This window comes from Anabrus simplex, chromosome 4, assembly GCF_040414725.1.
Source record: "Anabrus simplex isolate iqAnaSimp1 chromosome 4, ASM4041472v1, whole genome shotgun sequence".
Taxonomy (NCBI): Eukaryota; Metazoa; Arthropoda; class Insecta; order Orthoptera; family Tettigoniidae; genus Anabrus; species Anabrus simplex.
In genome coordinates this window covers 242,459,510-242,477,017 of record NC_090268.1, presented here as the reverse complement: position 1 = coordinate 242,477,017, position 17,508 = coordinate 242,459,510, and the positions used below count along the sequence as shown (strand labels likewise).

The following is a 17,508-nucleotide window of genomic DNA, read 5'->3' as shown; positions in this document are numbered from 1 at the left end:
GCTTGCTGAATCATTAGCGTTACCATATGGCAATGCTAGGCGTTTATACTCAGTAAAATTTCTGCAGCTGTCAGATCATGATACTTTATACTGATTCATACATCTTCATTGTAGGAACGGATTTTTCCTTTCAGAAGCACTATATGCTACTGACTGAAGATCTTGATGGTGATATTTTTGTGGAACCGCTCTATATAAATGTACTTACAGATGAGGGCTTCTGATGATGAAGATGATGGTGGGCTTATTGATAATCTCTCTCTCGTCAGTTAAGTGTCAGTGCTGAAATGAAGCTTAGTAAATAATGAAAGGATCGGGATTAGTTACGATGGTGTCGGTGTGTTACCAGAGGATGAAGTGCCTTCTCTGTCTACTGATGCAAGATCTGTTTCAATACCCGATGCTGCAAAAGAGTGGATAACTAATAAAGGAAATAATAAATCAAATAACAAACCAAGATAGACCGATGGGGCTAATTTCAATATTGAGCGACTGTTGACATTTCCGGAGCTGAGTTATAGCAAGTGAAAATTTATGGCTGTCGTTGACATTTTTGAATTGTTTACAAATAACCAGCTGATCGAACATTTAGTTCGAGAGACTAAAACTTATGCAGTGTTTTTAAATTGTACGGACACACAAATAACTTCTGATGAAATTTGTTGCTTTATCGCCATACTTTTCATTTCTGGATATAATAGGTTGCCCTCCAAGCGTTCTTATTGGGATACGCAGGATGATATGAAGACAGTGAAAGATTGTCATTTTCTATCTCTGTGGCTAACGTGCAAGTATTGAGGGTGGGCTTTTATATGCCTCCGAAAATATAGACTACTGTAGTTACTCCATAGTTTGTAACTGCATCTGAAACCGGGCGAGTTGGCCGTGCGCGTAGAGGCGCGCGGCTGTGAGCTTGCATCTGGGAGATAGTAGGTTCGAATCCCACTATTGGCAGCCCTGAAGATGGTTTTCCGTGGTTTCCCATTTTCACACCAGGCAAATGCTGGGGCTGTACCTTAATTAAGGCCACGCCCGCTTCCTTCCAACTCCTCGGCCTTTCCTATCCCATCGTCGCCATAAGACCTATCTGTGTCGGTGCAACGTAAAGCCCCTAGCAAAAAAAAAAAACTGCATCTGAAGTTCTTTGATTGTTCATTTTCTTATTTTTGATTTTATTCTATTGTTCCAATGAGTGTTTTGTTTTGACAGGCAACAAACTGTACCAAACTGTACATACGGTATGTGTCTATGTACTGCAAACATATATTTTCTCTTTTGTTCAATAATTCTATTTATTTTTTTTTTTTTTTTTTCTGTAATGTGAATAAAAACTGATATTCCATATTTTTACAATAAATAATGCTAAGATATTTCAACATTGTTATTGCACGAAAACAAAAAACACTTTGCAACCTAAATTCGACTTTCAGAACTCGTTGTTTAAAAATAGGTAGTGCAAGCGCCTAGTGTTGCCATATGGCAACATCAAATATCTTATGACCTAGCGATTCCAAAATTCTGAAACTTGTTATATTAGTTCATTTTGGTCTCAAACATGCGGCAAAACACAATAAATAAGCAAATCTCAGAAAAAAATTAATTCAGGCGCTAATGGGTTAAAGAAGCAAAATATACTTTTCTTTCATGTTTGACTGTATTCCTGATGCAAGTAATTTTGAGCAGATATTGCAAATTATCAAATACGTAAAATTCAAAAGTGGTGCAGAGATTTGTGCAATCTTACGACAATGGTGCTAACATGGCAGGAAAGAGCAAAGGTGTTCAATATAATTTACAAGAAGAAAAGAACACAAGCTGTGGATCGAATAAACAATCATTCATTGATCCAAAATACCACTCACATTATCTACTTCTTGTGCCTGGATCAGCAGGACAGCCAGGTCCGACAGGATATATCTACCTCTTGTGCCTGGATCAGCAGGGCAGCCAGGTCCAACAGGACGAAGGAGTTTTGGGTGCTAAAGAAGAAGCTGAAATGCTGACTACTTAATACTATTAGACTTTAATGTATATGACTGATTTAAGTGCTCCATTGGGGGTATAAACTATGTTTTAAAAAATCTGAGCCAGCAGTTTCAAAGATATTTACAATTACGTGAATCTGTGATTGTGAAGATGGCACTTCACCAGGAAATTGCTGAACAAATGCATCACGGACTTGTTGAGCCGACTCATACTTCAAATAACTTATACATATGAAAATACGATGTTGCATTGATAACTGTCTCACCATGTTAATAGCTGAGATTCAGACTGGTGACTCATGCTTGCAGGGTCAAGCCTCCCATACTGCACCTACCATAGTGCAGAGTACAAACACCGTGTGTTCGGTCTGGGTTTATATGAGAGACCCTGTGTATGCCTTGGAGAAGGGTGGTTCTTAGACCTCACTTTGTGTGTGCTAGATTGGAATAGATTCCCACTAGAGTTGGTTAATATTAAGATTAAATGTTATTTATTTGATAAATAGGTGTCCTTGACTATTAGTTGGTTCATTAATTTATTGGAGAAATACTGAATGAGATCATAACGTTCATCTGCCTATATGTCATACTTGATATGATATATGATATGATATGATATGATATGATATGATATGATATGATATGATATGATATGATATGATATGATATGATATGATATGATATGATATGATATGATATGATATGATATGATATGATATGATATATGTAATCTCTTGGGGAACCATGTACAGAACATACACTTAATATTAATCGTTAAATTAGAAGAAAAGAGGAGAGTTCATTTTATAATATATAATATATTCAACATTTTATTTTGTTGCAGAGTGACATTTACAGCCTTGGTATTGTGTTATTTGAACTGATTCAACCCTTCAGTACAGATATGGAACGTTCCAAACTTCTAAGTCACCTGAGAGATGGTAACTTTCCATCAAAACTTAACTCTACATCCCCAAAACTGGTTTGTATTGTTTCTTTTCTGGCATGTTTCTTGATCTTCTACTTAACTAGGATTGCAAATATATGGAATTATAAACTATATTACTATGCTTTCATTTTTAGGTTCATTTTATACAAATGCTAATGGCTACAGATCCTGCAGATCGTCCCACTACTGAAAATGTATTAACAGAATTGGACTCAATTACACAAGAATCTTCAAGTGAAGCATTTTTATCCAGTAGTCCAGATGAAACCATTCGTCAACTCCGTGCAGATCTATCTAGAAAGGATCTTGAGATAGAAGAACTGAAACGCAAAGTACAAGCTTTAGAAGCAAGTAGATGATGTATATACATATAAACTTGTGACAGATGACTGGTAGTTTTGAGTGAATGTATATTGGCTGTTCAAAAGTGAATACTAAGAGAGATCCAGAACTCCTGTATTCATTTAAAGAAATATATATTTATTCATTAATTCTGATCTGTGAATCTACTGGTTGTGAAATATTCAACTTGCTCTTCAATAAAAGATATTGAATATTCTATTTTTTTTGAATTGTCATGTAGGTATTATAAACTGTACTTTATGTATAGTTTTCTGATCAGAATTGTATCTTTCTGAGATATATTCAAATGAAAATATGAACCATTAAAATATCTTAAGCATTCATTAATGTCAGCTTGAACTGATGTGACTACAACAAATACCATATTCAACCAGAATTTGATGCAAACTTCATGATAAACCTATGCCTTAAATCCATAGTTCTTGAAGTGTGGCTCGTTAGAACTCACTTTATGTGAGCTAGATTGTGGGAGAGACTCCCAGTTCAGTCTGATAAATACTGTATTAAAATTAAATTTTGTTATTCATTTCCCATCAGGTGATTCACTGTTGGCTCTATATTAAGCTTTATCATTATTAATTCTCATGCTGCATATTTTTGTGGACATTACAGCTTGTCTACAAAAGTCTCACTTCTAAGTCAGGTCGTAATGGCTCTTTCACTTGAAACCATAACAAGGGATGTAGCACTAGTGGAGGATGGACTCATTATACGCCATGTAGCAGATGTAACAGCTACATCTTGTTGTAACATGTACAGAACTGTTAAAAGATAGAGGTACACCAGATGCCTGGTTCTGGTTTTAGGAGAAGCACTACCGAGCGTGTTGATCGCTTTCTCATAATGCAAGTTCTTCGTGATTGATACACAACAGCTGTGAAAGCCAGAAATCGTTTGCAGCAAGTACGGGGCACGAACATCAGCAAAAGGACAGTAAGGAGGAGGTTGTATGAAGCGGATTTAAAGTCCAGGAGGCCTGCCACAGGACTTCCGCTTACACGTGAGCACCATGCCTCTTGGATATAATTCGCCAATACCCATCGAAACTGGACGTTGGAGCAGTGGGCCCCAGTGCTGTGTACGGATGAATCCAGATTCTGTTTGAGGGCACCAGATGAAAAGGAAAGAGTATGGAGAAGGTCCGGGCAATGTTATTCACCCTGAACTTTCTCTGCAAGGACACCATTCAATGGAGGCTCTGCGATGGTCTGGGCTGAGATTATACCACTGATGCTCACACGGAACTTGTGTTTGCAAGCAATCATCCACATTTTCTGCATCAGTGTATCAAGGTTATACACTGTTAAAAGAAGTGAAAAAACACAATGGTTCCACCCGATTGATACAGTTTATTTGCCTAAGGCAAAATAAAAACTGTAGAATATGTATTGTCTACTCTGCAGATTTTTTTTTTTTTTTTTTTTTTCAGCTACCAAGACCGACTCCAATAATGCTACTTTTGATCGTTCAAAGATGGTGAATCGAGTAGCCGGATATGTTGGAAATGTGGGTTTGTTTTGGTTTGTTGTTGTCATATGTAGTCGGTGTAGTTTAATTAGTGTTGACGATAAATATTAGTTTCTTTGTAGAATATACAGAATATACGTGTGCAAGTATATTTAGACGAGCAAGTGGACACTTAGGATCTGTAATTGCACGCAGTAATGTGAGAATGTGTTTGTTTTGATTGTGTTGTGAACCAGGTTTAAGTCTAGCTATGGCAGTGCCTTTCGTACAACTATTCTTAAGTTTTCTACGGAATACATCATTAAGAGAGAAATGGATTAGGAATATATATTGTGATCATTTTGATGTCGATGACAAAACTGTAGTGTGCATACATCATTTTAAGAACGAGTCTGAGGTTAGGGAAGACCTTTCTCTAATTCCATATGGTGAACCAGTTCATGTTCCTGTAAAAATATTAATTTAGATAGAATAGATGCAAGTGTATTTTACAATAATCTCTGCTTGCCTGTGGAAATGTTTGGCTGGATCTTGGGAATATAACGAAACTTACAAGCGTGACAGATGGAGCAATCTGTATACTGTTACACAGAAGAAATAGTAACTTTGAGGGATTAGCTGGGTTTGTAGTGCAGGGTTTTACACTACCAACACCTTCTGATTCATGCTGTGGTTATCTGTTATCAAGCAGACTACACTACACTGAACTGAAGCTCGTCCATCTATTATATCTTTAGTGTCTGAACGTTTCATTACTAAGGCTACCATCGTGTGAAGTGCTGCTATGCCATATGTCAACATTATGTTAGCGTTACCAGGGCCATTCAATGGGTTAACATAATTATTTCGGGTGCGCTTGGGCTAAGTAGCTCAGGCGGTTAAGGCTCTGGCCTTCTGACCCCAAGTTGGCAGGTGCGATCCTGGCTCAGTCGGGTGGTATTTGAAAGTGCTCACTTCAGCCTCATATTGGTAAATTTACTGGCACTTAAAAGAAATCCTGAAGGACTAAATTCCGGCACTTCACCATCTCCAAAAACTGTAAAATAAAAAGTTAGTGAGACGTAAAGCCAATAACATTATTATTTTGGGTATACTTCCCTTTCATTGGGTGCTGAATATAGGAAATTATCCACCACTTCAAAACTAAGGCAACAAATTATGTTTCATAGTTCTCACGAGAGTGAATAAATTCAGAAATTTCACACCCTAATTTATTTTGAAGCGTTTAAAATGATGATGTAAATATCATTTTAATGGTTTTATCATGTATTTTCATCAAATTCCTTAAGTCCAGGCTGGATTCATGAAAGGAAAAGGCACTCAAGCACAGATCTTAAGCCTAAGACAAATCATAGAAAAGGCTAGAGAATTCAATGTTCCAGTATACCTGTACTTTATTGACTACCAAAAGGCCTTCGATACTGTCAAATGGAGCCATCTTTGGAAAATTTTGGATGACATGGGTTTGCCACTCCAGTTGATTGATCTCCTCAAGTCCTTGTATAAGGAAAATACAGCCACTGTGAAGATCAAAACAAACAGTCACAGCAGTGTCGTACAAGGGCTGGAGTTCGTCAGGGATGTATCCTGTCACCGTTACTTTCCAATCTCTATGGTGAATATGCAATGAGAACTGCATTAGATGACTGGGATGAAGGATTTTCCATTGGGGGATGCAAGATCAACAACTTGAGATTTGCTGATGACACCACCTTGATAGCATCATCTGAAGAGGAGTTGACAGAGCTGATCAAGAGACTAGAGGAAGCAAGCCTAGAAATTGGATTACGCCTAAATCGACAGAAAACCAAAGTCATGATTGTTGATCGTAAGAACAACAACAGTCCACATATCAAACAGATTGGAGGGTGTGAAGTTGTACATCAGTATGTATATCTAGGCTCCTTACTATCCAATTCTTGTGGTTCCAAAGATCAAATAAAGCGAAGAATTGAAATAGCAAAGGTAGCAATGATCCGTCTGCGGAAGATCTGGAAAGATAATAACATCACCATTAATACAAAAAAGAAGCTCATTGAATCTCTAGTCTTCTTAGTCTTCTTGTATGGCGCAGAGACGTGGACCATCCTCAAACATGATCGTGAACGGATAGAAAGCTTTGAAATGTGGTGCTGAAGGAAAATGTTAAGGATTCCTTGGACAGCTCATCGCACGTGAACACATCAATCCTGAACCAACTACAGATAAAAGTTCGTGGTAGTCTTCAAAAGCTGATTGTTGAGGGCAAAGTCCAGGGAACCAGACGAGAACGAGTACCAATGCGATGGATTGACATGGTGAACGGCCCCCTACAGAGTTCTCTCAGAGCAACCACATTGAAAGCTTTAGATAGGGAAGAATGGTGGAGTATGGTTCATTGGCTAGATGGTTGAATATTATTATAGTCACGATGCCTCAGTCATGAGGCAAAATGAAGAAATATTATTTGATTTTTACCAGATTTCAAACGGACTAACATTAAATGAGGTCTGCGATCTGTGCGATAGTTTTGTATTTTTTTCATCAGTGAAGTATTTATAAGGTATTTATGAACACGCAGTATAATCTACAAGGCTTAGGAAATAAAAGAAGAGTGATAATCTGTCTTGGCATTGCCTAGGCAACAGTCGTGAACTTCTGGAAGTACGGGTCAGCTATTTCGTTCGTAAATATGGCGGGATTGAATACCGAGATAATTAAATCTGAGCTGAATATAGGTGAAGAAAGTGACACAGAATAGTTGAGTCGGGATGGAGGTGAATTTTTAGTGGGTGAAGAACATACCAACGAAGATATTTTTAGTGATAACAGTGATATCAGTGAAAACTGATATTGAGAAAGCGGCAATTCAGGTAACACAGACATTTTGTTTAGTTACTCCGAATGATTATATGGATGATATTGAACCTGTCCATAATTTGGAAAGAATATTATGAGAAATAGATTATTATTCACGTATGTTAGAAGGAGACAACCTATTCAGTGACATAGCCAATTGCATAAATATGAATGCAGCATTCATACAGGCCATTCTGGTAAAATAAATACAGAATGGGAAGACACATGCCAGAGAAAATAGAATGCTTAAATAAGCATATAAGCATAAATAAACATAAACATTGTTCCTCTTTCAGAATCACGTGATTATTGGTTTATAGGGATTCAATATGAGAATGTGTTAAATGCAGCCTACCTCTGTGCTGGGTATCACCAAGAAGGGGGTGGAGGTTTGAACAAACAACCTCATGACTCTTTGAATAGAGAAATGAATGTGGTGGTATGTTTTCTAATATTATTGAAAATTTGAATACATTGTGATCAATAGCTTTTATTATATTTAACCTTTCCTAAAACAACGTGGGCAGGAAAGGGTTAAATCGACTTAAGTCGCGTTTCCAGCGAATGCATTTTTATAACCCTCAATTGGTTCTTCATCTATCCTCCAAATATTATTTCATTATGTCAACAGTAGATGGCAGGAGCTTGCATTATATACAGCTGTGTAGCAAGTCATTCTTCCGGCAAACAGCTAGGCTGACTTAGGCGCTTCAACATAGCGGTATCGCAGATGCGGGGGAATCAGTGAGTGTTGTCTTATGACTCTTGCGTATGATTTTGGTATTGTTATTCTGTAAATATGTGTAAATATGTGTGATCAGCAGGCAGATGATGGTAAAAGTGATAAGTTAAATGAAGGAACAGGTTTGCAAATGCAGAATAAAGGAAAGAAGAGATCACTTCAACGAGACGTGTAAGAACTTGAGACCCATGCAGGGGCGGTGGTACTATGAAGGTCAATAAGATGTCACTCCAAAATAACATTTAGATAATTGTCAAATAGCTCAATTTTAGTACCACATAAAAAACATTTACAGGACTTTGGATATGAAATAAATGACATTCATGTTTGAACTTGTAATGTTCTCATTGTATTGTGTTTTTATCCAGAATTTTGTTAGGACATAAAATAGTTTTAAATAAGGTCTTTTACATGCACATGATTTTAATATATAAGCTGAAGAAGAGAATTTTAAATCTTGAAACGTGCTTATATATATTTATGTATTTTATGGTTTAGTATATATACTAGATTTTGAATTGTGTTGACAAGGCGGACCTTGACATAATTAATAACCCTTGGAAATGCGTGCAGAATAAAGCCAAGAGGAATCATGGTGACAGCTATGTGAGTTTTGGGAACTGGATGATATGGTAGTGCAGTAGTACAGCACTCTTCTTTGTGGCCTAACTGATAAAAAGAAAGTGGTCTCAAAAGAGCCACATCCTTTTCACAAGAACAGAGGTTATTCTTGGGCATACCACCTACAAAATGAAGAAAGGAAAGAGGTCTGTAAGGAGTTTTTCTTGAAAAGTCTTCAAGTCACTGAATCCCAAATTAAGACTGTGTTGGAGGCTCATGCTTCAGGTAATAATAACAATAATAATAATTGTATGGCCTCGGCTACCATGTGCAGACATTTCAGTTTGACACCATCGGGCTGGCTGCTCGTCAGTTTATGTTCTATTTTACTCTATACCTACTACATGGCAGACTGAGTAAACCGAAACTCTCTTGGCCGTCTATGGCTGAGATTTAATAAATTTTGTCAGGTAAACACCAAATGTGTCGCTAGAAGTCTTTTACGTGCTGACATCATAGGACATGGAGTGTTGAATGGACTTTTTTCCGCCCTTCAAAAATTTTACTACCTCTGCCGGGTTTGAACCTGCTATCTTGGGATCTGAAGGGTGACACTCTACCACTGATCCACAGAGTCAGCTATGCTTCACGTAAGACATCAATTTACTGTCAACAAGGAATGTTTTTAATATTATAGGAACGTTTCTTTAATATTATTTTTAACATTAAATAAATATCCCTGGAGCATTCCTTAGGTTTGTATCTCATCTTTTTAATTCTAAGTACTAGCAACAAATGGCACTTCTCAGAGCCAACTCCGACCATTATCTCAGTTAATATTGAAGGCATTACATCAGCCAAACAACAGATAATAGGTGAACTAAGTCGTAGAAAAGAAATGTGATGCCTTATGCATTAAGGAAATCCATAGAGATTTACAACACTGACACCCTTATATTCCTGGCATGCTGTTGATTGCAGAAAGACCACATGCAAAACTGAGATAATTTCTCTTGAGGTCAGCAACTATGTAATCACCTCTGTGTACAAGCCACCCACTGCAAGATTTACATTTACTCCTCCAAAGTAACCATCTATAGTGATAGGTGATTTTAACAGCCACGGTCATGTTTTGGGTTACTTACATGATGACGACAATGGAGGGGCAGTCCTTTCATGGGCTGAAAACAATTGGTTCTCCCTTATACATGGCAGTAAACTGCCACACTCTTTCAACAGTGGAAGATGGCAACGAGGTTATAATCCAGATCCATATTTGTAACTGAAGGTTTAGCTCAGAAATTTTCCAAATCTGTATCCTGCCTAATTCCCAACTCACAGCATAGGCCAATAATGTGCTAGTTACTACCATTAATCAGACCTCAACAAGTTAGTTTTAGACGTCATTTCAACTTAAAGAAAGCTGATTAACTCATCAATGCTAGATGAAAAAATTTGGACAGTTGCTCCATTTCCCAAAGAATATGAAAAATTTGTAGATCTTGTCAATACCTGCTCAAAGGCATCTATTCTGAAAGGCTCTAGAACTAACTATATCCAAGGAATGACTTTGGAAACAGTAACATTCTTAGCAAAATATAGCCTGTGTGAAGAAAATCCATTAAGTGAAGATACATAAGCTGATTTGATAAAGTTCTCATCAATGCTAGATGAAAAAAATTGGGCAGTTGCTCCATTTCCCAAAGAATGTGAAAAATTTGTAGATATTGTCAATACCTCCTCACAGCCATCTATTCCGAAAGGCTCTAAAACTATATCCAAGGAATAACTTTGGAAACAGCAACATTCTTAGCAGAATATTGTAGCGTATATGAAGAAAATCCATTCAGTGAAGATACATCTTGTGCAGCTGATGCAGATTTGTCCTCTATCTGTGGGACAATAAGAGAACTATGGGAAAAGCTTATGATACAGTGTTATATGAGCAGGAACAGCCAAGAAGCTTGGAGACTTCTACATCGCTTTAAGAGTGATCCTACCCAACCTGTTTCACATGCCATCTTGAAGGCAGAACAAATTGCATATCAGATCTTATTAAATGGTAAACAACCTTGGTATGTCAAGTCTGGGATGAAGAAAATAGTTTGACTATTACATCAAGAAAGGAGTATTTGGTCTCTGCCTTTCACTGTTTTGGAATTGGAAACAGTATTGAGGATGTGTAAGAATGGTAAAGCAGCTGTTTTGGATGATATAAGAGTACAACAAATTAAGAACTTTGGCTCTGTAACAATTAAATGGCTAACTGAGCTAATGAACAATTGTGTTCAGTCCTGTAAACTCTCGAATATCTGGAGGAAAGCTAGTATCTTTGCTGTTCATAAACCAGGCAAAGATCAAGGCGACCCTAGAAGTTATCGAACTATATCCTTGTTATGCCATCTCTTTAAGGTGCTAGAGAGACATGCTTCATTGACTAACAGGAGTATTAGAGCCACTCTTTATATCTCAGCAAGCTGGATTCAGGACAGGGACAAGCTGCACATCACAAGTCCTGAAACTGATGCAATATATTGAAGACGGTTTCAAGAGACGACAAATCACGGGGGCGGTATTCATCGACTCGTCAGCAGCTTATAATATAGTCAACCACAGACTTCTCCTGCAAACTATAAATTCACCAAAGCGTATCAAATCACCTGCAAGGTAAGGAACCTCCTTCAAATTAGAAGATTTTTGTTGAATTTCAGGGGAAAAGAAATAGGTGGAGATCCCAGAAGAATGGATTACCTCAAGGAAGTGTCCTTGCACCATCTGTATTTAATGTTTACACCAATGACCAGCCTCTACCAGAAGGAACAGAAAGTTTCATCTACACAGATGATAATGCTATTTCTGCACAAGCTAGCCAGTTTGAGATTGTTAAGCAAAAGCTGTCTGATGCTCTGGAAGAACTTACTACCTGTTACAGGGAGAATCAGTTAACAACAGAGAGGCTACTACTCCATATCTCCTGGGAAGGAGTCGCTCTTGATCTTTGTGCAACCCCAAAGTACTCGGGAGTGAGCTTGGATCGCATAAAGATGTTCTCAGGGTACTTGGCTGTGCACCCCATGTGGTACTTGTCAGTTTCCACACCACATTGTTGTTCAATTGTTTAATATCATACCAGATTATTTCATAAACTGAAATTACTGACAGTCATCTAGCATATGTTATAACTGTAAGTTTCTGTAAACAATTTAATGTTGCTGACGTTATATTGGTTTTTATATTCAAGAAAATTGTTAATGTGCCCCCCTCTGGAAAAGATCCTGCGGGCGCCCATGTACAAACTGTTTACTTTTCGCTGTGTTTTGTGAGTTCTGGAATGTCATAGATTTCAAGTTTTCTCCTTTCTATGGTTAGACTAATTTTACACCCTATTTTGTCATCTGCATACTATATTTCATCCTTGATAACCGCCCACTTTACGGTGCTATCCATAGCACTGTCAACTGCACTTTGATATCCGCCCACTTCATGGTGCTATCCATAGCACTGACAACTGCACCTTGTTTGTATACTTTCGTTACGATTCTTGGACAGTACAGTTATGCGTGTACCAACAATCTTATCACCGGATTCCAAGATAGGATTTTCATGAATAGGAAGTTCTTCAGAGTCAGAATTAAATTCTTCTTCATGTAATGAGTTGTCTTTTGATTCAGTATAAATGTCATAATTGTCATTTTTACTTGAATTCTCGTTTCGGGTGTCTTTAATGTTCTTTGAGGGACAATTCCGGTAGGTGCCACTACAGCTAGGAATCTCATCTATAGTGTCAAAATCTGAAGCTGTCATACCTCTTCCAGGTGGCACATCTATACATCTCCCCTTTCTTCACCCATTATTTGTTACCTTACCACCTTTGAGATTCAAGTGCTCAATGAAACTTACTTACAGCTTGTTTCACAGCATCGCCTTCTACATCCATTGCCCTGTTATACATGTGCTTCAGCACTTCTTCCTGGCTTAGAGGGCAAATACTACATTTCCTGCATCAAGAACGTAGATTATTCAGACCATTTTTAACTAGTTCTCAATTAGATTCTACCAAGAATGGACATTATTGCTTCAATATAGTGGAACATCGTTTTCAGACTCCACATTACTAAAAAAGGCAATTTTAGAACACTGGGGTTAATTTGTGGCAGAGTCATTATTGTCACAAAGTTACCCCTTAAACTCCTCCTCTTTATTTTATTTTAACATAAATAACTGAAAGAAAGCTCAAAGCGTCATGAGAAACGTGCATTTTTATCAGGAAACATGAAATTAAGATTTCCACTTACTTTGATGTGTACCTCATTAACGTTTTCTGTCACCGACAAAAGTTTCCCGCTATTCACAAAATCACGTGCTTAGTACAATACACCAAAAGGCTCTCTGTTGCCAACAATCCAACACTTAGGACATTAACATTGTACACACAGGTAGCAGCATTATTGAGGAGTGAAAACATATAGTGTTCATTGTCAGTCCATCGATGCATATCCCGCGAAATATGAAATTATTTGGCGCGCACCTGTCACAAAGTAACCCCTGCAGTCACAAAGTAAGCCCGGTTTACGGTGACATTTTAAAATCATGACGTAGGTACATTGACACATATCAAGGCTACTCTGGCGCCATGTTTGTGAGTCCTTCTGATCTTGGTTCCCTGCATCGGTACTCGTGCTGATTTACTTAACATCACATAAAAACGGCACAATGCGTTGAATCATCACTGGTTGCCTACGTCATTGGAAAAATTGTACTGCCTTGCTGGGATTACACCACCTGACATCGGTCGGGGGATGGATTTCAGAATAAGAAGATAAAAGTTGATACATCTCAATCTCACCCTCTGTATGATCCCAGCCAGCTTGTTCAAGTTTGACTCAAGGAAAAATGTCTTCAGAACAACGGAGGCTCTCACAAGGACTGCACACCAAGCCCGAATTTCTAAATGGTCATACAGAATTTTGGCTAGCGTGGAAATCTCTCAATAGATTGCGCTCAGGTGTTACAAGATGCAAATCTAACCTGTTGAAGTGGGATTTTCGCATAGACTCGCCATTATGTGATAGGGGTTCTCCACAGACAACACCTCATCTTCTCCAACGCAAACTGTCCAACTACATGGAAGACGACATGCAAGCAACACCTGAGTCCCTGAAAGTGGCTGACTATTGGCCAGCAACCATATAAATTTGTTCTTCTACCATGTTCCGCGGTCTTCTTAGACCCTTTCATTGTGGTTCGTTATTTCTAGAGACAGTCTTCACATTAAGGAACCAACGCAGCATCTACTTTTCCAAGCACCGTGCACGACAGAAAGTCACATATAAGTACAGATCTATCACATTGGGACCTTTTTTCCCTTTTATGTTATGTTACTATATATTTGTTTTTTTAGTTGTACAGTTTGTATTTATAAGTATGTATGTATGGAACCCTTGTCTACATTTCCAAGCAAGGAGTCTTGCTATTGCCGAGAACATACCAAGTGGGAATATCTTGAAAATCTGGACTTGAATGTGAAGAAGTATTTTACTCCATTTCAGCAATATTATTTTGAGTCGGTTGTAAGAACTCTTGCAATGAAATACTCTACATATCACAGGTATTTTAGAGAAAATAGCCCTTATTGTTTTAGGCAACCAAGCACTGACATCTGATTTCCGCAGTTCACGTGAAAAGCATCAGTCACTGGAACAATAATACTTTACAAGTTATGAATCTCATTATAAAACCGTATTGGATTTCAGAATAAGAAGTTTTATATTAATAAAAACCACCTTTCCAATACACAATAGTCCTTTATATTTAGGATAAAACATTAATAGATATTAAAAGTAGGACATGTTTCGTTCATTCTTATTGAGCATCATCAGCTAGAGATAAATTAATCCATGGTGGGTCAGGGCCCTGATCCCGGTATATGTAACGAAAAAACGTCTAATATTACATTGATAAAATACGAATTTTAACAATTTAAAAATAATAATATTATATTATGTCTATTAAAACAAATATTGATCATTAAAATTTCTTAAAATGTAAGTGGAATGAATGACATGGAAATGTTACTATAATATACAGTGATTAATTGTTCGTATAAATCAATGACCATAATAATCTTCGCTCAATGGCATTAGACTGTTTGTGATTAAAACCAGTTATTCACATAAAGGCCGGTCTCCACTGATTAACATTTAACACCAACATGTTAATGTTACAATTGACATGTACACTGACTGACAGAGCAAATGCAACACCAAGAAGGAGTGGTTCGAAAGGGATGAAAGTTGGGGAAAAACAGAGACGGCACGGACGAATAATTGATGTTTATTTCAAACCGATATGCAGGTTACACAATGCGCACGGCATCGACTCAGTAGGATGTAGGACCACCGCGAGCGGCGATGCACGCAGAAACACGTCGAGGTACAGAGTCAATAAGCGTGCGGATGGTGTCCTGAGGGATGGTTCTCCATTCTCTGTCAACCATTTGCCACAGTTGGTCGTCCATACGAGGCTGGGGCAGAGTTTGCAAACGGCGTCCAATGAGATCCCACACGTGTTCGATTGGTGAGAGATCCGGAGAGTACGCTGGCCACGGAAGCATCTGTACACCTCGTAGAGCCTGTTGGGAGATGCGAGCAGTGTGTGGGCGGGCATTATCCTGCTGAAACAGAGCATTGGGCAGCCCCTGAAGGTACGGGAGTGCCACCGGCCGCAGCACATGCTGCACGTAGCGGTGGGCATTTAACGTGCCTTGAATACGCACTAGAGGTGACGTGGAATCATACGCAATAGCGCTCCAAACCATGATGCCGCGTTGTCTAGCGGTAGGGCGCTCCACAGTTACTGCCGGATTTGACCTTTCTCCACGCCGACGCCACACTCGTCTGCGGTGACTATCACTGACAGAACAGAAGCGTGACTCATCGGAGAACACGACGTTCCGCCATTCCCTCATCCAAGTCGCTCTAGCCCAGCACCGTGCCAGGCGTGCACGTCTATGCTGTGGAGTCAATGGTAGTCTTCTGAGCGGACGCCGGGAGTGCAGGCCTCCTTCAACCAATCGACGGGAAATTGTTCTGGTCGATATTGGAACAGCCAGGGTGTCTTGCACATGCTGAAGAATGGCGGTTGACGTGGCGTGTGGGGCTGCCACCGCTTGGCGGCGGATGCGCCGATCCTCGCGTGCTGACGTCACTCGGGCTGCGCCTGGACCCCTCGCACGTGCCACATGTCCCTGCGCCAACCATCTTCGCCACAGGCGCTGCACCGTGGACACATCCCTATGGGTATCGGCTGCGATTTGACGAAGCGACCAACCTGCCCTTCTCAGCCCGATCACCATACCCCTCGTAAAGTCGTCTGTCTGCTCGAAATGCCTCCGTTGACGGCGGCCTGGCATTCTTAGCTATACACGTGTCCTGTGGCACACGACAACACGTTCTACAATGACTGTTGGCTGAGAAATCACGGTACGAAGTGGGCCATTCGCCAACGCCGTGTCCCATTTATCGTTCGCTACGTGCGCAGCACAGCGGCGCATTTCACATCATGAGCATACCTCAGTGACGTCAGTCTACCCTGCAATTGGCATAAAGTTCTGACCACTCCTTCTTGGTGTTGCATTTGCTCTGTCAGTCAGTGTATATTGTGATTGTGTCTTCCAGTTGACTTTGCATCTTTACTCAGAATGTTGAGGTTAACACTTTTAACATGTTGGCGTGTTTTCCGCTCCAAGTGGAAAACATGTCAAGTCAATTCGTTGTTCGTGAGATGTTGGCACAGCTTCGGCAACTTCCTTACCGTTTCCATGTCAATATATAGCCAGACGACGCAAACGACGTGCTTCTCGTGTAGCAGGATTATAGTTACAACACTCCGGAACACTCATTCTCTTTGTTATAAGCTACAAATACAGTACCGGTACCGGTACGCGCACGTGTGTCGTTCTCTCTGCACTATACTAAAATTTATAGTCAGAAGTGGACTGGAGCAAGATTATTTTGGACTCAATTAATGACATAATAGAAAGGCCTTGTTTGTGGGATGTCTCATCAAAGGAATACAGAGATAAAGCGAACAAAGCCGACAGTTTCCAGGAACTCTAAATTATGTATAATTATTCCTCCGAGTGCATAAAAACTAGCGTCCCTCCGCTCCCAGTACAGTGGAGTATTGCAAAAAATCAGAAAAAGTCGGAAGTGTGGGGGCGGGAGCGGACGAAGTTTATACTTCAAAGAGGTTTGCTTTAGAAGCAATGAGCAGGATGAGGGGAGAAAATGTATCTAATAACTGCATTTCTAAATCATAACAAGAAGCAACAGTGGTAATAACAAAGGACAAATCCTCTTCATCTGAGTCCATTTTCCTTGTTTGAAAATACTAGACACACCGAAATGTATTACCGCAAATTGATATGATGAACTACCCATATACAGTATAAACAAAGAAAGTCAAGTTTAACATGTTTATTAAGTGTGGACACAATGTTAAATGAAACAGTATTCAACATTTAATATGTTGATGGTGTCACCAGTTAACATTCAACACTTTTAACATTTAACATGTTGTTGTTAAATGTTAATCAGTGGAGA

General features: G+C 39.0%; 1 protein-coding gene across 5 annotated transcripts in view; it reads left to right on the top strand.

The window, feature by feature from the left end:
• LOC136871840 (eukaryotic translation initiation factor 2-alpha kinase 1) overlaps positions 1 to 3,495 on the top strand; it is a 292,614-nt gene extending 289,119 nt beyond the window's left edge. For all 5 annotated transcript variants that reach the window (XM_068227225.1, XM_068227223.1, XM_068227224.1 and 2 more), the window contains 2 exons: positions 2,830 to 2,967; positions 3,069 to 3,495. In XM_068227225.1, coding sequence (XP_068083326.1) covers positions 2,830 to 2,967; positions 3,069 to 3,293 — 363 coding nt within the window. In that variant the 3' untranslated portion in view covers positions 3,294 to 3,495. The remainder of the gene's footprint in view (positions 1 to 2,829; positions 2,968 to 3,068) is intronic.
• Positions 3,496 to 17,508: the final 14,013 nt, after the last annotated feature.